The sequence below is a fragment of the Pseudoliparis swirei genome, chromosome 4 (genome assembly GCF_029220125.1).
Source record: "Pseudoliparis swirei isolate HS2019 ecotype Mariana Trench chromosome 4, NWPU_hadal_v1, whole genome shotgun sequence".
Lineage (NCBI taxonomy): Eukaryota > Metazoa > Chordata > Actinopteri > Perciformes > Liparidae > Pseudoliparis > Pseudoliparis swirei.
In genome coordinates, this window is record NC_079391.1 from 21,193,157 (window position 1) to 21,215,020 (window position 21,864).

The 21,864-nt window shown below is 42.2% G+C and overlaps 1 protein-coding gene and 1 pseudogene across 2 annotated transcripts in view; both read right to left on the bottom strand.

Annotated features, from left to right (window-relative positions):
- Nucleotides 1-21,864, bottom strand: part of LOC130192427 (serine/threonine-protein phosphatase with EF-hands 1-like) — a 991,358-nt pseudogene that overhangs the window by 41,183 nt on the left and 928,311 nt on the right.
- The window catches only part of dok4 (docking protein 4), a 127,474-nt gene continuing 109,260 nt past the window's right edge, over nucleotides 3,651-21,864 (bottom strand). For both annotated transcript variants that reach the window (XM_056412434.1, XM_056412433.1), the window contains 7 exons: nucleotides 11,339-11,446; nucleotides 10,106-10,220; nucleotides 9,279-9,398; nucleotides 8,974-9,163; nucleotides 6,867-7,005; nucleotides 6,285-6,399; nucleotides 3,651-5,635 (listed from right to left, as the gene is read on the bottom strand). In XM_056412434.1, coding sequence (XP_056268409.1) covers nucleotides 5,490-5,635; nucleotides 6,285-6,399; nucleotides 6,867-7,005; nucleotides 8,974-9,163; nucleotides 9,279-9,398; nucleotides 10,106-10,220; nucleotides 11,339-11,446 — 933 coding nt within the window. In that variant the 3' untranslated portion in view covers nucleotides 3,651-5,489. The remainder of the gene's footprint in view (nucleotides 5,636-6,284; nucleotides 6,400-6,866; nucleotides 7,006-8,973; nucleotides 9,164-9,278; nucleotides 9,399-10,105; nucleotides 10,221-11,338; nucleotides 11,447-21,864) is intronic.

Below are 21,864 nucleotides of genomic sequence, written 5' to 3' on the forward strand. Positions count from 1 at the left end.
GAAATATCTCAACAAATATCAGATTTTAATTGCCCTGAACATGTGTACAGATGTTTATGGTTCCCGGATGATGAATCCTAAAGACTTTAATGATCCTCTGACTTTTCATCCACGGCAACAAGCATGGCAACATGTTCACCAACTCAGTAAAATAGAACAAATTCTTCTGGATAGATTGGCACAAAATGTGGTATGGACATTCATGGTTCCCAGGTGATGTATTCTACTCACTAGAAGATCTTCTCTTGAGCCACGAGTTAGTGCACATTTAGGATTTAGTCAAATGTCTCACAACTATTGCAGTGGATTCATGTTCATACTGTTATAAATGTGGTCATCTTTTGACTTTTCTAACCCACGATCATGTCAAAATTCAAATGTGTCCAATATTATGGTTTATGACTGGATATCTGAGAATTTTATGAGATTCCAATCGCCATTAGTAATTTGTTCAACGAGCCACTGTGCTTTTAGTCTTACACTATAATTTAGTCTTACATTTTCATTATTTTATTAACGCTCTAATGTGCACCCGCTGCTGTGATCCTGCAATTTCCCCAATCTGGGACTAATAAAAGAAAATCTAATCTGATCTAATCTAAATTAGATAAAAGGTAATATGTATGACCCAGGGCTGCAGCCTTTATATGTATCAATCTCCCCGTTTTCTCCCATGCGAATTAAAGTAATTAATAAACTTAATCCTGGTTCAGTTAGTTCAATCAAGACAGGCTTCTTTGAGCCTTCTTTCCAAAATACCTTTCCTTTATAAAACAAACAAACTAATAAAAGACTTCATGGTATTTGAATGTAAAAAAGAGATTCATGCTGTGAGATAAGGGACAGTGCAGAAGACAGAATGGTAAATATACTTTTGTTGACTCAGGGGCAGAAGTATGTGTGAAGCAACATACAGACAAAGTTTAGACCAGTTTCCATCTGCTTGTTCAACATTGCAATGTGCAACAAAAAAAATAGTCTGTATTTTAAATGAACACATTCCAATAATCTCACACTTTCTCTCTCTCTATCACACCCATACACATTCCATATGAAATAAATAGCTATATTCACAACATTTCTACAGTATGTAGGTACACAAAAACACATCTCCACACTACACAACTTACATAATGTAAACAACCAACACAATGCTTAGCCCTGTCCTGTTAATATGACTTTAAAACAAAAACAAACAAACTATGAAATGTTCTAAAAGGATTACAGCATTAATCGGGCGATGTCAGATCTTGACACAATCCAGATACGAGGCATTTTAACAATGGAGTCATAAAGGTGGTCGTTGTGTTCCCAGACATCACATTACTGTGAAATCTACACTGTTCTATTAACAGTTTTCAACCCTTAAGACAAAATCAAAAGGCAGTAACAAAAGGATATCTCCCATGAGCCCAGATTTGAGAAAAATATGACCTTTCTTGTTCTGTTGGCCTGTCCTTCCGCATGCTAATCATCTTCCTCCCACCACTACCTCACCTCTAAAGTACTGACACAATTAATGTGTCTTATTTTCATACTTTCAGGAACATACACTTATCTTTCACACCTGACCTAAGGCTCTCCGTAAGAGGCAATGTGTTTTACAACACACAACACATGAATGCAGACAACTCAGACTATCACAGATAGAGAGAACAATTATAATATATTAACTTGAAAATAACCCGACCGGACCCAAGACCATAGACTGGATGTCAAAAGTTAAAGTAGTCAAAAGTGAAAGTAGTCAAGGTTTGTGGACTATGGCATCTTGATTTTTGGCTGTTGCCATCCTGTTTTCTTTTACAACCAGAAGTGACACAACAGGGTGGAGCTAAGTACAACCGAACACTAAATAAGAAATACAGTGTTCAGAATAGGCGACCAAAATGTTAGTTAACTTTCATGTCCTTTAGAAGACAACGAGAAAGGGTTAAAATTCTGAGATGAAAACACGGACAACTCTCAAGCTGGACAACGGCTTGATTGCAACTTGTCAATCACAAGGTAGCCCTGACCTAAAGCATCTCCTCTTTTTAGACCACACTGTATGAAATGAACATCACACTGTAATGCAGAAGACTTGAAACCATCAATGTATCTAAAACAATGTTTACTGAGGATATAAATCACGTGATAAGAATGATAATTTTTGCAACCAGAGGAGTAGCCCACGGACGGCCATTAGCGCAATAATGCAAGTTTAAGGCACTTCTACATTGGCTTCACTTTTTTGGAACCAGATTGCCTCCTGCCCAAGTACCAAGGTTTACGCAGGAAAACGCTACCAAACCAAATGAAAACGACACTGTTGGGGCCACACGGCTTCAGAACAGGTTGCAGAACCGCAGCATTGATGGTTGGTCAAAGCATGGTTGAACACTTATGGTAAAAATGTTACTGTGCAACTTCATTGTCTCCTCCAAATAAGTTTGGTTGACCTAACGGTTTGTCGAAGGCTTGTCCGATTGCACAATAGAAGCCTACTTTTGAGGGATGTTGCCGTGTTTCCAGATCTCACTGTTTAACTCAGGAAGAACAATAACATGAGTATGGCCAGAAACTCTGAAAATGACATTGAAGTAGTAATCAATTACAATGATACCATCTGGATCCAAATTGAATGAGTGGAAGCAAAAAGAGAAAGATTAGAAATGTATAAGAAGCTGAAGAAACTTTTACTTCACCAACTACCTGAATGCTTTTATACCATGATATTATCAGAATTGCTCTTCCATGGTTAGTTTTTCCCTGTTGTCTCATCAAAGCTCTGGCGTGGTCCATAAGTGCTTCTTGTTGTGCCAAAGTTCATCTGTGGTCGGTCCAAGTGCCTTTCAGAGTGACCCAGATATTCTTGTCATATGCTCAATTTCTGCTCTGGTGTGACCTTAGGGCTGAAATGAACCCTAAGCCTGTGGGAGGAATAGATGACCTTGTAATATTAACACCCCTGCTCTTCTGAGAAAGTCTGTGAATGCCAGAGTTTTAAAAAACAATCTCTCCTGTGTTTCAGCAGGGAGATTCCAATCAGTGTTCAGGCTTACATCTGTTATTGGCAGGTTCGATCTCATTAATCATCAGTATGGGTTGTCTTTACCTCTACACTGTAAGTCCCTCTTCCTCTTCTCACACTAACCTAAGAAAATAACAGGGTTGTGCAAATATAGCTTAATAGAAGCATGTGGCTACTAGGTAGTGTCATAGGATCCATCACAGAACAAATCTGAAACTCTAAAGGTGTGTTCACACCAAACGCGAAGCAAGCTACATACAAAGTCAATGCAAAGACACAGACAGATGCAAATGTGTGCTGGGCAACACAAATGGTGCGAATGATGTGAATGCCTGGAGATTTGCATGACATCGTGACCACTTGTCTTCAATGACATCCTGACTTTTCATAAATCAGAATTGGAGTAACACAATATTGTATCTGTGGGCACCTAGAGCTTTACGATGGTACCTCAGATTTGTACAAGGACTCTCGTGCCTCGATAATGTTATGAATAGCTACCATGTTAGCATAGCCTAGCATTGATAGAAACAACGTCTATTCAGAAAACAACCATTTCAACAGTCATTTGCTTGTCTTCTTGCTGAATTCAAAAACATTTTCAAAATGTGCATCCTGTGCAATTATTGCAATTAAATCACAGAAAAATCAGTTTATTTGGGGTTTATGATGCTGTAATGAACCAGTCGATGTGTGGCTTGCTAGATACAGTAAACACAGCATGATGAAATAATTACCTAAACACTATATTTGGTTCTCCAATGTATCTGGGAATTCCACAACATGTACAAAGAAGCAATAGTGGTTATTTCTGCCATGTTTGATGAAATGTTGGTATTTTAATAGAGATAATAAGCCCCCTTTCTCTCTGACACGTCTAGCATGAGTGAAGAGAATAAACACAAATGATCACTGTGGTAAAATCTGTGCAAGCGCAAGGCTAAAACTCCCTTTGCGTTTGGTGCGTACGCAGCTAGAGTGAGAATATCGAGTTTAGTACAGGAGCCTATTCATGAAAATTAATGAACTTTAGCACAGATCCAGTAACTGCAAAGTCACATCAGTGGTCAGCAAAAATCAAAGGCATTAATCCAGACGTTGACATACAGTGAAATTATCAAGTGTTCTTCAGACAAGCGTGTCAGCTGGCATTGGTCCACTGGGAATCCTCGACGTCAGCATATTTCCACTGATAGCACAGTCCACGTGATGCTACGAAGGCACCATGCAGTCCCGGTCTACCCAGCATTCAATGTAACACATTGGGCCTTATTGAAGTTCATCCCATGGCAGCCATTTGGAAATTGTCCCTCTTGGGGTGAGAAACTCAGGTTTAAACATCATTCACAGATGTTTTACTACTCCTACTAAGTAAGATCTTCAGAGTCTACCCAGGTAGCTTTGTAACAATATCAAGGTTTTGCACCCTGCCTCCAAGAGTGGCTATCCGGAACAAGTGGAAACTCTTAGCCCTGGTTGGACAACATATAAAACACTGTGGAGGTTTAAAAGTGCAATAAGTAAGATCTGGCTCATCCGCTCCAAACTAATCGGTGGCAGCATTTCTCCTCTACTACTGGGCCGAGGCTGTCTACATTTAAAATCCTGTTATTGAAAAATAATGTAAATAATACTGTAGATGTTTTTCTGTGTCACAAACTGGGAGCTGTACTGTCCGTGTGCACTTTGGTAGACTGTTTGATTAAATCCAGATTGGCAGAAACAAGAAAACGACTCGGAGACGACAGAGCATGCAGCAGCTCCGGGAGAGGGACCTTCATTTAGCAGATTTTCCAGGTTGTAGCAACTTTAATTCAGCCAGCGCAACCCCGGGGTGACTGACCCTGGGGGACTCCTGGAGCCGCTGTCCGCCTTCCTCCGAGCGACGAAAGGACTATACTAATCAGCGTGATCGACATGCCCTCGGGGCAGCTCCGCTTCCTCATCCACTCATGTTGAGGTGCAGACCAGACGCTACAGCGACTTACTATCGCCTCTCGAGGTACAAGTGGTATTACAAGATAAGGCGGGCCAGGGCTAGCTGGTTAGCATGCTTATTTCAGCAGATATCTGTGCAACACAATATGTAGACGTCTTTGCACGCAACGTCGCCTCTTCACGTTCTGTTGGTCGTGTTTGTCTTTTTTTTCCTTTATTTTTATTTTTTATAACTTCTGAAAAGATCCTACACATTGCACATTTAAACAGTTGGTAATATATGCCCTTCTGCCAGAGTTTCTCACCCTGAGAGTGAAACAACGTAAATCATCCCCCCCCCTAGTGTCAGTCCTGCCTACACCATCTCCTGTGAGGTGTAACGATGGGCTGTACAACGCACATAAGGAGGGGACAGTGTGTGTTTCTTTCAGTGTGTGTGTGTGTGTGTATGTGGGCCTGCATGCATGTATTCGCATCGGTTTTATTTGTCTCTGCGTCTTTTTCAACGTCCGTCATTTCTTCCGTGTATAGGTATGTGTCACTGTCGAGGGTATGTGGGGAAGTGTCTTGGTGATTGTTTGTGTATGTGTGTTTGGGACTGTGCATGTGCGTTTGCCAAGGGCAGCGTGGCGTGATGGTCGAGAGGCAAGTGGCTGGACAGCAGGTCGTCCTCGGCAGCTTCACCTGCAGACAGAGGATAAACACGGCTTTTACTTTTGATGTTGCTGATACTGGTGTGTCTTTATCACTTTGGACAGAACCAGGCTAGCTACCCTGCTTTCTAGTTGTTTGCTAAGATGAGCTAACCCTGTCCTGACTCCAGTTATGTACTTAACACAAGACATGTCATTGATATTGCCCACTCACAGAAAAACAGCCAAGAAGTGCAAACTGTTGAACTATTATTTTAAATCTGAGAAATTAAGTTTGGTATTATTCTTGGTAGCCTATTATCTTTTTGTTATGATATCTAAAGGGTTTTATACAACTCAAACAAAAGGAACTTGCTTTCCTTTTCTGAGAAGCTCTAAATGAAATCGATGGCAAGAATCACCTGTTAATCTAAAGCAGTACACACTCTGCTTTACTTGTATTAAAGTTGTATTTCTATCTTAACCGTGAACAGATTTATGAGAAAGAGGCAAAACCCTATAATACATGATTTTTCCCCCCCCGCCTTGTTGGTGCCAGCAGGTTTGTTTGGAGCCAGGAAATTATGTTCAGGCACAATAGCAAAACACTGAGAAATGAGTTGTCATGCTTTTTAACTATACATAGTATGCAATAAGCTGAAAAAGGGAAAAATGGTCTGAAGGTCTGTGTAAGGGCCTACCACTGCCATCCATGCCGGTCTGGTTTCCAGTGATGTGGTGCCAGTAGACGGATCGAGGCAGGATGGCGGTGGGGGTGCAGGGGTAGGAGCCAGGCTCTGAACCCATAGACATCAACTGGGAGTCATAAAGATAGGACACAACATCAGGAATGAAGTTCAAGTATGAAGCACTGTAAATTAACCATGTCAGCAAAGATCATTGTGATTTTGTTTCAAGGGATAGTTCAGATATTTTATGAAGAGTGGTATGAGGTACATAGTATACCTATTGTAGATGAAACAGAAAGGAGTACCAGCACGGTGGGGAAAGCAATTTACTTTGGTGTTTTTAAAGAGTTAGTTTGGGTTGAACAAAGTCACAGAGTCAGCGGTAGAAACAGCAACTCCCGTGTTCTACGAGACAAAATTACTTTTTTTGTCAATAAAGATGGATATGATAGCTTGAGTTCCTCTACAGGTCGGACGGCAAGGTCAAGCGGGGGAATATTCTAAAGATATGTTATGCTGCTGCCCCCTTGCTGATAATATTCACTCTCTTTGAGCTCTACTTTGGTCTCCACCACACTCGAGCCAGGCTCTCACCCTGCTGTTCTTCTCCATCTCCAGCAGGACCTTCTTGTGCTGCTCTGCGATAGCCAGCGTAGAGGAGTGGACCCTCTGGTAGATCTGCTCTCCTTCTCTGGTCTGGAAGGTGTAGAGGCCTTCACCGCTGTCACACATCCTGCACAGAACAGCAAGTCCGCGTGAAGCCAGTGTGCAAAACAGCACAGCCAATACAGTATAATGGAGGATTGTCTGGAACATCTTAATACGCTCCCATTCCCTCGATACATAATATAAATGATTCAGTGTGAGGGAATCAGTGTCCCTTGACACAAATGTAATAGAAACCCAGAAGCATTGTAAGTTTTAAAACTGTTCCACATCACATCTTCACTCCATTTTGATAAAAAGAATGCAAACGGTACTAAGTTGACGGGAGTTAATTTGGGTCAGACCAAAGAAAAATATAAGAAAGAAGAAAGAAGATCCGGGCCAGGACTTCATCTTCTATGCGCCGGTCATTCTATTACTTGAGACGTGAGAATGTAGTTGAGTTGAAAGACAACTTTTACGACCGTATTGTTTCCTGAGTCGTGAGTTTACAGGTCAATAAAAAGCTAAATCATCATCAGACGATAGCCGGCGGGTTTAAAGAATGCCTTTTGGCTGAGGCATTGCCCTCTTTTGCTTTCCATACGTACTGTACCTGCTTGCTACCAAACAACAGCTTGAATGGGAATGGTCAATACTACTCGGACGACAAACACACAACAAACCGGAACCAAAACACTTCTGATTACCTGTCAGTCCCCCTTTGGTAACTGGAAGTGTTTTTGGACGGGTTTAGTGACGTCCGCCTGCATCATCACTGCTTCATGCACCCACATGGGGAAATCAATATGCCTTACAGCCGCACTTCACTGGACCTGAAGTGTGCATTTATGTTGTCCGGTGTCACAAAGAGCTCACAGAGAAACGCCTGTTTACATGGCTTGTTAGTCCAGAATGCCTCGTATTTCAGGACGATGGGTACAAATAAAGAGTTCGGAAAGATACTCATCGACCAAACGACCTGGCCGAGACCACCGATACATCACAGAGTATGAAGCAGTTCAACAGAGGTGTATCGAGCTGGTGTTCTACTCTGTGTATTGTAACAATTAAAAGGATTAAAATGTAATTAGTACATTATTAGTAAACTAACTGGTTTCAAACAGTCCGTTTCTACTAGATTTTAGTTCACACGCATTTCTGTCTCCATATTGTGAGGCTAGCATGAAATGAAGTGGCAGTGGACGAGCTATAAAAGGCTTTGGGGGTGATGCAGTACAACATGCCCACAGACAGAGGGCTCTCTCCCCTCACACACATACACGTACACACACACATACAAACACACACACAGACACACTGACACCTTTATGTGCATCCAGACTAAAATCGTATCACGTTAGGTTTTATCAAAGAGGAGGTGATAAGGAGGTCGGACCAGCATTGATTCATCGTCTAATCTATTCAATCAATCCCTTCATGGACTCAGAGAGAGAGAGAGAGAGAGAGAGAGAGAGGTATCCTTGGACTGACCGGAAGCTCGCAAACAAATTGCACACACACACACTTTAGTTTAGAGTTCCAATTAAAGGTTGAGCGTTTCATATCAAAAAGAGATTTTGTTATTGGGTTAAAATATATGTTAATTGTTGATCTGAACAACAAAAGGAGCACAAACAACTTTCTTAATATATTAGAACGACTGGTCTTCTCATGATCAGTTATTTCTCTCTGTTTTTCAGCAAGAAACAATATTGATATCATTTATCCTGATCCTTTTATTCCGTCACGTGAGGCTGAGCATCGTCGGGTTTGATGTGAGTTACATAACAAGAAATGTCCTCCAAAAAGTCAACTCTCTACTTCTCCCTGATGGGAGGGACTGAGCAGAAGTACTTTTAGAGGACGTACAATGACTGTTAGCGTTCTCCGACAATACTGGATCGATTAAAAAACAAACCTCAGACCAGATGAAAAATATCAACGTTGCCTTTTAAAAACCCACCGCTATAACAAAGTCACGATATGTGTAACCTGCATGTATATGGGGACAGCCCCCCCCCCCTCCCCCATCCATCCCACTCCCCGGTCTCACCTCCCGGCTTCGAAGGTGAAGCGGGTGGCGTCGCGTCCGTAGCGCCGCAGGGAGCAGAGCGGCCAGGTGACCAGCTTGGTGCGGGGGTTGTGGATGTCCCACAGGTAGATGTTCTCGTGGGTGATCTGCATCATGCACTCCCCGTAGATGTCCAGGTTGGGACAGGGCAGGAGGAACACGTTGAAGCGCTCTGCGGGGGCCGAGGAACAACGGGAGCAAAGTCAGGTGTTGAGATTTTAGATCTGGGCTGGAGGCCCGACGTAGCGTCATGGTTGAGTTTGTGTGTTTGTGTGTATGTGCACTACCTGTGTGTTCACACTGCACTCCAGCAGCCAGGAGGTCCGGCTCTCCCATACTGATGTCATTGAGTCGTGTCCCCAGACATTCGATTGACAGCGTCTTAAACCAGTCCTCTGCCTCCAGCTCTGTGGAGAGAGAGGGGGGGGGGGGGTGAAGTGACATCTCGTCAAATCAGGAAGTCAAATGGTGAAATGCCGACCTCTTCAACCAGCAGATGTTTAAAGAATAAGGAGACTGGAAACATGTTGATCCCTCTCACCTATTTATGAGTGAACAACACCCAGATGGACTAACTGTGCTCATCTTCCCACGGTGCACCCTATCACAACGGCTAATTGTCCTTTTTTACATATCCGTTAGCGTCCATAAACCAGACACACCGACAGGTGCATTTCTTTTTACTTTGGACTGAGCCACGCTAGCCGTTTCCCCCTGCTCCCGGTCTTTATGCTAAGCTAAACATGCCGCAGCATGAGATGGATATCAATCTCTTCTCATCTCACTCGCACACAAAGCAGCGTATTTCACACAATCCCTTAAACTTTTTACGAAGTGCCCACATTTTGGATTGAAATAAATTTAAATACTGTAAAATTAATGAACTGAAACTCGGCAGACATCGCACAGTGTCTGGTGCGATACCGGTAAGAAAGCATGCTCAAACTTGGGTGCAGCGTGGTTGTGAACCAGAACTGAGACTACAAGACAAAGTGGGACGGGGATGTGTGTTATGCAGTTTGGTGGAGTGTTGAGGGGAAGTTTAGATCCTGGCAATAGAGAGCTGTCAATTTGTATGTGTGTGTGTGTGTGTGTGTGTGTGTTCATACGCTACCTGATTCACAGGTGAAGGTGCGTGCGGTGTCATCTGTGAACACAATGGCCACCGCCTGTCGCTTGGTATCTCGAGGCAACCGCGTGATATTCTTGACGTTGCTAATCTCTGTCACCTAGTCAACAGGTCAAAGGTAAAAGGGGGAACACAGTTGATTTTAGTGTGAGGAGTTATTTTTCAGCATCAAGTATCCCAGAAGCACTCTCCAATTGTTTGAAATTTGAGGTCAGGAGGGACAAGTGGGTCTAAAAAAAACAACTTTCATCCAGTAGACTGCTGTTCAGGTCCATTGTGAAACCAAAAATGTATGTCGATTTATTCATGAATATTAATTTAACCAAGCTCTAGTCGTAGTGGCAACGTGCCAATCACAGTCGCCCCGCCCTAAAGCATACTCTGCTTTATGGTTTATTTGACTCTAAACTGAGCATCATTTACGAAATCAACATCATGCTGTGAAGAAGACTTCACACTAGAGATTGAGACCATAAACTCATGTTTACAATGTTTACTGTTCAAGTGAGAAGTAGAGTCGTTTTCTGTTAGAATTCTATACAATCTGACTTCTGTGGTGGCCGGAGGAGTCGCCCCCTGCTGGTCAGTAGAGAGAATGCACATTTAAGACACACCTCCACGTCGGTTCTTGCTGCCTGGTTTTCACCATTTACAGTCCCTTTTCTCTTCACAAAATTATTGTATTCTTTCCCGTTTAACTTCCACGACGACTCAGGAGCTGGCCATTCGAGCAATTTCGTAGCTTTGTTGCAGTGAGAACACAGCATTAGCCAGTTTATGGGAATAACTAATATCTACTGTCATGTAAAAAAGTGAAACCCTCTGTGAAACCTCTCATACGGGCTGTAATTCTGCTGACAGTGAAAATAAAAAATAAATTAAAAAAATAGAGCAAAGTCCCTTTGCAGCTTCCCTTTAAGCCCCCCCGGCGTGTTGAAGGACGTTAAATAGAGGAGTGTGAAAGTAGGAGGTCAACTAAAGGAGAAGATGTGATGAGGATGATGAAGAACAACAGACGAGTGAGTTCTGAGAGAGACAGAGTGAAGAACAAGAGAAAAAGAAGAAGGAGAAGGATTGTTGATTCTTGCTGAGCTCAGAAGGCCTTTCAAGTCTAAGGTGACTGGTTTCGTTGATGTCGGTGTGTGTCTGTCAACTCTTTGGCTTTGGTTTACTCCTGCAGAACCACACGCACACGTACACAACCACACACACACACACCTTAGGAAAGGCTCTGATGTAGGCAGACTTCTCATCGGGGTATTTCTCCAGACGACGAGGTCCTTTGCTCGATGACTTCTTGAACACCAGCCAGCAACGCCGATAGATCTGTAATAGAAATGCACATTTTGTATTAAAAATAATGTAATGTTCAAAACTTCTTATGTTTTTGTCAGAAACAATAAATAGATTAAAACATAAACTGTATTTGACAGAACAAAAACAAGTTAATAAGCTTCTATTAACTAGTAACAGAAATACAATTTTAAAAAGGCCTACACTACTAGGACTGTGTTTACAGTACATAAGGTAATGTTAATCAATAATGGATTTATCATTAATTCTGTTATTAAGCTGAAAACGGCTACATCAAAACATGTGAAAAAAAAAAATCCATCTCAGCAAAAATGTTATTTAAAAGTCACCCCCTAAAGTCAGCTGTCAGCGACCTAGTTTCGCAAAGCCAGACCTATTTTCATCGGCCTCCACAACAAAGACTATATAAGAAGTGGACGTATTCATCGTGACATCACCCGTTTGTGGACTGAAGTTATGAAGCCTCAAGTTCAGCGATTTTGCAGTCGCCATCTTGGATTATAGTCAGGGCCATGTTGGCTGTTTGGTATACAATAAGCTGAAGTTACCATATTTGGAAGGTGAAGGAGTGATGTTAAGATGCAATGCATGTCTCTGGTAGCAGCAGCGGCCTGTCAATCACAGTAAGCCCGCCCAAAAGCTTACCCTACTTGATGCTCTATTTAACTCTAAATGGACCATAATTTACCAAACAAACATCATTCTGTATTAAAGAAGACTTAAAACTAGAGGCTGAGACCATAAACTAATGCCTGGCCATACTGTCAGGGTCATTATGAATGTAAAAGGACGTAATCTGTAAAAGGGATTATGCTTGCGGTGTTATTAAGGTCCTATTGTATTTCCATCATTCGTCTCTTTTTCAACGTTGCCGTCGTGACAATAGTTAATAACCGGTGGCTCACACACCGCCGGAGCAACAGCCTGCAGAGCTACGAAGACAAACCTAAGATTTTGTCCAGTAAAGAAAAAGTGACTTTCTGAAAAAACACTGCATGTCCTCTGGCTTTATTGCACTGTGGACTGAGATGTCTTAGAAAACACTACAAAACAACAAACTGAGATAATGGGTTCAGAAATTAAATGCAACCTCTTTTGTTTTTATCAGCACTTGGAATAAGTGCATTTCATGGGTTTAAGTTGAGGTAAATCTGCAAGGCCGGACTTCACATGACGCTGAACGAACTTAAAGGTTAACTTAACTAACCTTTGAAATAGGCGTGGAATGATAAACAGTCTAAATGCATTTTGTAGCTAGGACGCCTCGCGGTATCTTTAGTTGATAAGGTGCGACAAATAATTAGACTGAAGGCCAAATGTGAGAAGAATGGGAAAAAAGCTCACCATTATTCAAAACGCCCATTTATCCATCCAGGTCTACTGCCGACGCAGCACTTCAAGGTTACCACTAAAGTCATGTCTGGGGTAATTTCATTTTCTTGTGCTATAATGTGAGCGGAATCCCTCTGGAATACGAGCAACGCCGAGCTGTACTGCATCAGATTCCTCTTTTAAGATGTGAGAAGGGAGCAATTAGCACTTTCTGTAGTCTTTCCCTCCCTCCCACCGCCTCCTCTCTTTAACTTTAGTTAGTGCTGCTCGCAGTTTGTCTTCAGAGACCCGATTACTTCGAACACAGGATGGGCAACGTGACATCGGGGAAGGAGAGATGAAGGGGAGGAGGGAGATGGTTGATGTGGAGGATGGCAAGTGGGAAGACATTTTTTGTTGTCAATCCATTTTCTTCTGATTTAAATAGTTTTCTCTTCTGAATAAAACAAATTAACTTGTTTAAAGCCTCATCACGGCGTTAAAACAAGTTCTTAATTTTTTTATTTGAGAAACGGGTTGTCAAAAAAAGATTGGGCAGGTGAAAATCTTTTTGGGGTTTGTCTTGTTGGAAAATTAATTTTGTCCACAAGAGGCAGAAGTGCACCACGATATACATTTCATATTGGAATCTTTTCTTGCACGTACTTTAATTATTTATTTATCCAACGTTGGACATTTAACCTTAACGCAAGCCTTAAAATGTGGACAAAGTTACAACACTGTTACTGAAGAAAGACCCTTAAGGACTTAGTCAAATTAAATGTCACTTTTTGTTCTGCTTGTTATTTAGCAAATATATAACATTTATATGACGGTTTTCAACCTCACACTGTTCATGTTATTTTAAGGATTTAGAAATTAGAGTGAGAGCTACAGCGTGCTAAATTAACATTTTCGGGAATGTTAAGAATCACATTACAACACACACACAGAAAGAGAGAGAGGGTGGGTGGGGCATTATAGCAGCTGTGGTAAATTGACTTACAATTAAAAAACCCATTACATTTTGTCAAAGGAAATACAGAGAGGCTGTGGAGAGAGAGGAGGAGGCAGAGAACAGAACAGAGGACAACAGCCGGAGATAATGAAGCAATAATGAAGGCAAGAGGAACGAATACAACACGTGTGTGCTGGAACAAGACGGCAGAGGGTGGCAGGGCGGGAGGTTTGTGACCGAGAGGGACCGGGGCTAAGAAGAAAGGCTATAGAAAAACAGTGGGAATGAACAACCCGGCTGTTTCCTCTCTATAACACAAGCTGCTTAACATTGAGGATACAAAACGATAAAAGCTGATACTGTATGCCACGACATAAAGGAGGGGTGATATAGCACATGCTTTGAATTCCTGAGGTAGAGCTCTGCCGTTTTCTGTCTGCATCAAATTATAGAACGTACATTACCACCATTAATTGGGCTTGGACTTGAGAATTGACTTGGACTCAAGCTCAACAACCTGGACTGGACTTGGACTGCAGCTCGAAGACTAGACAGTTGCCTTGGACTCGCCCCTCAAAGAATTGGACTTGAAAACATGACTTGCGAGCATTTCTGATGTTGCGTCTCATTTTAGTGTTGTTTCCCTCGCCTTAACCTATACCTAACAATAACCTACTCTTAACCCTAAACAAGTTATATCAGTCCTAAAGTTAGTATGTAACTACAGTTATGTGACTAATAACCACCGGATCTCATCTGCAGGCATTGACATGGCTGAATCTACCCAGTCTGTGTTGTAGGTCACATGATGCGTCCACAACTATCACAAAAGAAACAGCCGTAAAGTGATGAATGTGTATGATATTCACGAACACACCAAATTACTACATTTAAATAATTGGATTAACCCAATGTGAAAAGTTAATATTTTCATGCCATTCATGTGAGCTTGCAGGATTTCAGCTGGCGTGACAGGAGAAGTCTCTAACACACATTCACAAAACAGGAGATCGTAGAATAAAGTAGAATTGTACAGTAGAATAAAAGTTATGAATAGTCCCTATAAAAACTGTTCATAGTGAGGTCTGTAGAGTGTGGACACAGATGGAGAGAACCAACTCAGGTGCAGACTAAAGCAAATGGAGTCATACAGCTGTGTGAGCACTGGGACACGGTGTGGTCTGAAAACATTTTTAATATTGAAAGTGGAACATACAATTACCGAGACGGGGGAAAGAGAGAGGGAACAAGGGAGGTCGGATACTTTACTTCTGACCGGTTGCTGTTTTCCCCCGGAGAGCAATACGTCATCTCCCAACCGCCCCCCTGCCGCCACAGTAAACACCCACCTCCCCATGCTGCCACGGCAACCAGCCCGTCTCGCTGCCACAGCATCGCAATCCTGCTGAGCGCGCATTTATTCTCCAGCCCGTCTGACATAAACAAAGGGAGGTGGTGTGTTTGTGTGTGTGGGGTGTGTGTGTATGTGTGTGTGCTTAACAATGCAATGTGTGAGAGATCTGGATCACATTTTAGTTTGTCAGAGGTTCCAACTTTGACGTTATGCCAAACACGTCTTCAAACAATTTATAAACAATTATAAACCATTTTTATTGTTTTCATTTTCATTTCCTTTATTTAAATACATAAATGTAATAAGTCCTGCCCTGCTATTTTATTGTATATATTGCAAACATGTTTGATGCTGCTTCAAACTAATTTCCCCCTGAGGATAAATAAAGTATCTATCTATATATCTATCTATCTATCTATTATGACATAAGGAAGTGCAATAGCTTGCCGAGCTATGTAAGATCCCCGAAGATCGCAAATCGCACAGATTTGCACTTCAGTGGCACTTACATAGCTCTTATTATGGTACTTTTGTCGTTCGACTATGTTGAGGAAATGTTACTTCCTGTATTCTTGTTGTTCTTAGTTGGTACTCTAGGTTGGAATGCACTTATTGTAAGTCGCTTTGGATAAAAGCGTCTGCTCAATGACATGTAATGTAATGTATCCTGAACTCCAGATCTGTGTGCTATTAGTGAGTGGGTAGTAAACGTTAGCTATAGTGGCCCAATATTTATTGGCCAGATATATGAATGTATTTAGTGGAGACCCAAAGTGTGGAACAAGACACCAGCAATACATCCCAAGCATACAAGTCAGTTATTTGTGGTCATGTCCAGAAGGTCAAGTACAATGGCACAGGGTTTTAAGTTGAATGAGTTTTTAAATGGCCGCTCCAACGCAAGCATTCTTTATCAGTCCAGTGGAAGTCAACGCATTTATTTACTCGCAGCCATGAACGCCAACAGTGTTTCGGTCTAACGAGTGACCATGTTTATGACTCGCCAGTTGGATGTCGCGCATAGCCAGACCTATCACCACGGCAATGTGCCAGCGCTGGAGGAATGTCTGGCTCCACACAATACTACTCTGGTATCCGGGGGGAAATAAGTTCAGATAGTGGAAGGGGACCCGGCCGCAGACATAATTGCTTGACGGACATTTGATTTCCATGCGCTGGCCCAATGTCAATATAATCGGCGCCACTGGCACATTAGTCTATTGATCAGGCTGACTGCACATCCTCCCGATGTATACGCCTACGAAGCCAGAGAAGGCTGGGCAGCAGCCCTGGGAGTCTGTATTTTTACTGATCTGGATAAAAGATGTTGGATCACTGACAGTTCATATATTTAGTAAGTGAGTGTAACTGCAGCTCACGTGGCTGCAGGGAGAGACACTGCTGCTGAAGGAGCTGCTGACTGAGTTTGCCCTGAGCAGCAAGTCGCCAAAAGGGTCTGAGTATTAGGGATGTCACGATATCAGGATTTTAGTAGTCAATACCAATACCAGCTAAAATTCCACAATCCTCGATACTAGATCAGATACCACGGTAAAATATATTTGTTTTTAACACAAAAGACACAATAAACATCTTCTTCAAACAACTATTTTTATTCGAGTACCTCGCCAACAACAAAATGTCCACATCTGGTTAAAGTTACAATTACTATACCATGACACATTTTTACTGACTCAAGCTTGAACATATCAAAATGTCAGTCAAAGCAATGTCCACTTACTTAACCCTTGTGTTGCCTTCGGGTCCACCCACCAATTCATTCATCACTCTCTCCTGTTTCCTTCATTTATGATGACCGATTCAAATGTTAACCCTCTGTTACCTTACTTACTTTACTAATTTATTTTTGACTTAGAGGTCAATATGACCCCATAAAAAAAAATAGAAAAAAAATTATTATTATTTTTTTTTTTTAAGTGTGAGGTTGTTTTGTTTGTTTGTTGTTGTTTGTTGACAACACCGACATTAAACATTGAATCGGGTCAAATTGACCCGGACGACAGGGTTCATTCAATCATATCGTCATCAATGAAAGGGGTCACCTTGGTTAAGTTCCGATATTAAGCCGTGCAGGACTGGGCTGCCCACTGGATGCTAACAGCTAACGTAACAAGCTCTCATCCAGAAGACTACTAAACTGATTTGTTGTTCACAATTTGGTACTATCAGCGAAGGGAAACATTGGGGTGCGTCCCCTGGACACGCAAATTGGGATTTTACTGCCTCTATTTATATTTTAAAGCAGGGGTGTTTGTAGGAGTCAAAGAAAGAGGGGGCTACGCCCCAAGGGGAGTGGCATGTTTGGGTATGTTTGCGCACTCATTAAATTTTTTTTGGAGCCTCGGATATCCATTGTTTCCGACAGTTTATAGATTAGTTCAATCAGAAAGAGTGTGATTTTACTCTGCAGTTTTGCTTGCATTCAGTACATGACAAGAGACAGAATGGCAGGGTCATCGTGATATTTTATACTCATTTGGACACTATCACTGAGATAAAGATGAACTAGTTCAGTGTGAAATATACCAATAGCAAAAACTAGTATAATAATATATGTTAATGTATAGAATAGAGATATGTCGATAGTTATTTCTTGTATTTCGAATTTGCTCGTTCACACTCTCGCTCATTGGAGACAGTTTCTATTCCCTATTATTTCAGAATTTTGATGTCAACTTGGTAACAAAGCATGAGTTCTTGTGACATCCCAACAGCCAGTTGAATGCATCATACATACCACAACGCTGCTTCACTGCTCACTGCTCACTTTGTAACACTCCAGCGGCAGCCTTCAATGCTGACCACTGCCAACTGACGAGTGTTGATTACAGGTCCGCCACACACACTTTTGCTTAGGTGCCATCGTCTAGTGCATGTTGTTGGTGGTCTCGGAAGCTGACTAAAGCCCCTCCCTCTTCACTGACGCTGCCCGCCAATCACACAGGAGACCGGGGTTCAATTCCCAGACGGGGAAGCGAGCTGCCCAAACAAGTGTGACCTATTCCTAACTAATTGGACACATCTTTTCTTGAGCAGGACAATCAGCCTTGGGCACGGCGGATCGATGTGCTGCCGCAGTGCCACTGGGAATGCTGCATACCGCTTCACCCGATGTCCCCACGGACGTCATTAAAGATTGATCTGATCTTATCTTACCTGCTTCAGTAAGCTTCAGTAAGCTCCGGGCCGCCACCTCTGCAGCAACGGTCCAAACCCCTACAGAGTAACGGCAACATATGACTCCTCTGGACAACACTGCCTCCGTAATAGTCTGTCTGCTATATTTGGCCATGACTTTGGCCTGCTCTTCTCACAGAAAGCAAGGTCAACGCTAACAGCCACCTAGATAATGATTCGGAGTAATCACCTGGGAGCTTCGCTTATCACTGTGGAGGTGGAAAATGCAGTCAGAGTCATTTCAATAGCTCCCATAACCATTCCATCATATGTGCTGGGCCAAAATGTGCTGCACATCACTGAGAAACTGCAAATGCATTATTGGCATTGTTGACTGGAGTGGCTGGGCCTCAGTGCGAGAACAGATCGTCCTTCAATCAGAGGATCGGCGGTTCGATCTAGTGCTCCGCTGGTCCATGTCGATGTGTCCTTGGGCAAGACACTTAACCGAAGACTGTGCCTGCGGTGTATAAATGGGTATGAATGTTGATTATTATGAAGAATAGAAAAGCGCTATACAATAACAAGTCCATTGAATATTGACAGAAGCATCATCGGCCTGCACAGGAGGGTGAGGAAACAATTGGTGCGTTGTGAGGGATGGGTCCTCACTCAAATATGTTTAAATGTATATTTGCATCAATGCAGCAGAACAAGATGGAGACTGTCATGCGAGGTCAAGAACATGTTGGCAACCACAAACTGTTATGATGAAATGTTATTTCATTTTGCATTGCAATGAAGTGGCACAAATCATCAAAACATATGTTGTTTAAGATGATACTTTAAAAGCCGGTGGGTTGAACAGCCTGGTCCTGTGGCCTTCTAGCTATTGCCGTATTGCCAGGTTGGTTGGAAACACTTTTTTGTTAGCCAGAAAACCAAGAATGACGTCTTCAATGACAAACTAGGCAGTACGTTTGTAAAACCACCCAAAATATACTGACACAATCCTTCCTAAAGCCATACAGCCAGGCAGAAAATTGGCCAATCTGGCAACGTCTCTTGGGCATAAAATGTTCCAGCTATTTTCAGCATGTGGGCCACCAGGAAATTTAAACACATCAGACACATAATGCAGGAGTTGCGTCCTTAATGGACCAGCACACAATAGCTTGAACTTTGGAGGGGCAGTGTTGAGTAAGTAAGTGCATATAAGTATACACATGCAGACGTATGTACAGTATGCAGAGGGCCGAGAGCACGAAGATGCTGTTAACCCAGTGCGCATGCATTCACACATTTCATAATACATGTATTCGAAATGTCCTAAGTTGAATATTTTCTGACAGGTGGTTAGTGTGCCAGTGGGTCATACTTTCTATACACTGAATAAAAACAGATTAACACTTCAGTGGCACTTACTTATGCTATTTTTGAAGTTAGTTTGGAAATGTTACTTTCTTGATTCTTGTTGTTCTGAGTTTGTATTCATGGTTGAATGCACTTATTGTAAGTAGATTTGGATAAAAGCGTCAGCTAAATTATATGTAATGTAATTTCATCTCACAAATCCATCCTTTCCTTCACGCAAACTTCCATTTGCTGAGCTGACATTGATGTGGCCAGAAAGGGTCACAACCCCTGACGTAAGAAATGGCCTTTGCATGCCTGATGAAAATGTCAGAAATAGAAGCACAGTGCACATGAGCACTCTTCATGAGGGCATTGTAACTGTTTGACGTGTCAGGCTCCGTGCTCAGACCGGCATTTCTTCTCCATTTTCTTGCAACAACAGTTGACGTCAAAGTGGTTCCTGAGACATAAACTTTGGCGTTGAGTACTTTCATCAGAGTGAAGGTTTGGTGATTCAGCAAAACTTACTGGGAAACATTACCAGCAGCTCACTGAAACTGCATTCATCCAAACAAGATGTGTAGTCATCATATACAAAACTAACAGGAAACCTGAACTCCATCCAGCAACATCCTTAAGATGAATCAATAGAATGCAATCTAATATTTGTTGTATTCTTTGTGGGCGGTGATGGCCTTTCTATATTGCGACTGCCGCAAAATCAGAAAATATAAACATCCGGATGAAGAGGAAGACACCTGTCGAAAAAAGAATTACTTGATTTTAATTAGCAGAGCTCACTATTCAACAAGTGTCCCAACATAATCCAAAGCATTGCACACAGCTGCAAAACAGATTACCTCATTTTGCATCATACACATCAGTCTTACTGTTTTTTATATGAAACAATCTGCAGAGCGGATCTACGTGATGACTGATGAGTTGTGCACTGTGGCCAACTTTAGTCCCAGCTGCTGGAAACAACCAATCAGCTGCATGTCCTGGGTACAACCACTTCACATTTTCGCCGCGTCTCACTGCAATCTCAACGGCAGCGGGCCAGGTGAAAAAAATAATAAATCGGAACGCGTCTCTGGTATTGTTCAGGGGGCCGGTCCAAATGTGTAGGCGGGCCGGATTCGGCCCGCGGGCCGTAGTTTGGGGACCACTGGTTTATGCCTATCTATTATTTGAGATGAGACAATTCTTGGAATAACAGATTTTATTTGAGAATTTGCAGTAACCTTATATTTTCATCCTTGGGCATTTCTTTAAAAAACTAAATTAAACTCGGAAGATGAAACTGTATTGTTGCAGTGCCCCATTATGAAGTCCAAATCTATATATGTCGAAACTGAGCGACCTGAATTTGTCTCTTAAAAAACAGAAACGGAGCAGCAGATGAGGAGAAGCAGGGGGAGGATATTATGTATAGGAGCAGGGAGGTCATAGCGCCTGCAGCCAGAGCAGTTCCGAGAGGAGAGGGGAAGCTGAATGCCAGATCAGGGGAGCTCAGACTCGATAGTGCTGGCTAACCTATTAGTCTCAGAGGGCTGCTTACATAATGATGCCTTCAAGGCGTATAAAACACACTTACAGGTTCTTAGGACTGAGCAGAGAAAACTGGATGTGGCAGGCCGAACTGTAAAAAGACCATCATGTACTTTACTTTCATCCTGGGTTTTTTAAGTCCACACACTTTTCACAATGCACTTTCTTGCAGCCGAGGGCTAAGAGTAGGCCCTGGGCTGCCCCTTTTCAGAGAAACAAATCTGTGATGGAAATTACATTGTTTACTTATGCCCTGTTTAACACCAGCAATTTTTGATTTTTAGAGGATAATCCCACATAGTATACTCTGAATTGAATTGTGCCAGTGTGGAAGCTCCTTTAGCCCCAGACTGACAGTTCACGTAGCTTCAAGCTAACAGCTCACCTAGCCCCAGGCTATCGGCTCACTTAACCTGGGACTAAGAGCAGTGGGAATAAACTTCCTGATGAAAAAACATGGAGTGTATATTAGTGTTGGATTTTATAATTAATGCTAAACCTACTATTAAAACTTCACAAATCGCTAATTTGATGTTGAGAATGTAATGTGAATGGTGTCGCTTGATTAACCCTGAGGAATTGATCACCCGACGCTGCAGTTCCTCTCAGCTTGATGGAGTATTTTAGCACCTTTGAGCTCATTGTTACATCTATTTTTAGTGAAAAACCTTGATGGAGGGGAAAAAGAGCGAACTGAAGAATTTAGAGACCAGCTGGTGAATCTAATACGACACACTTGAGGTTAAACAGTCTCATGCATGC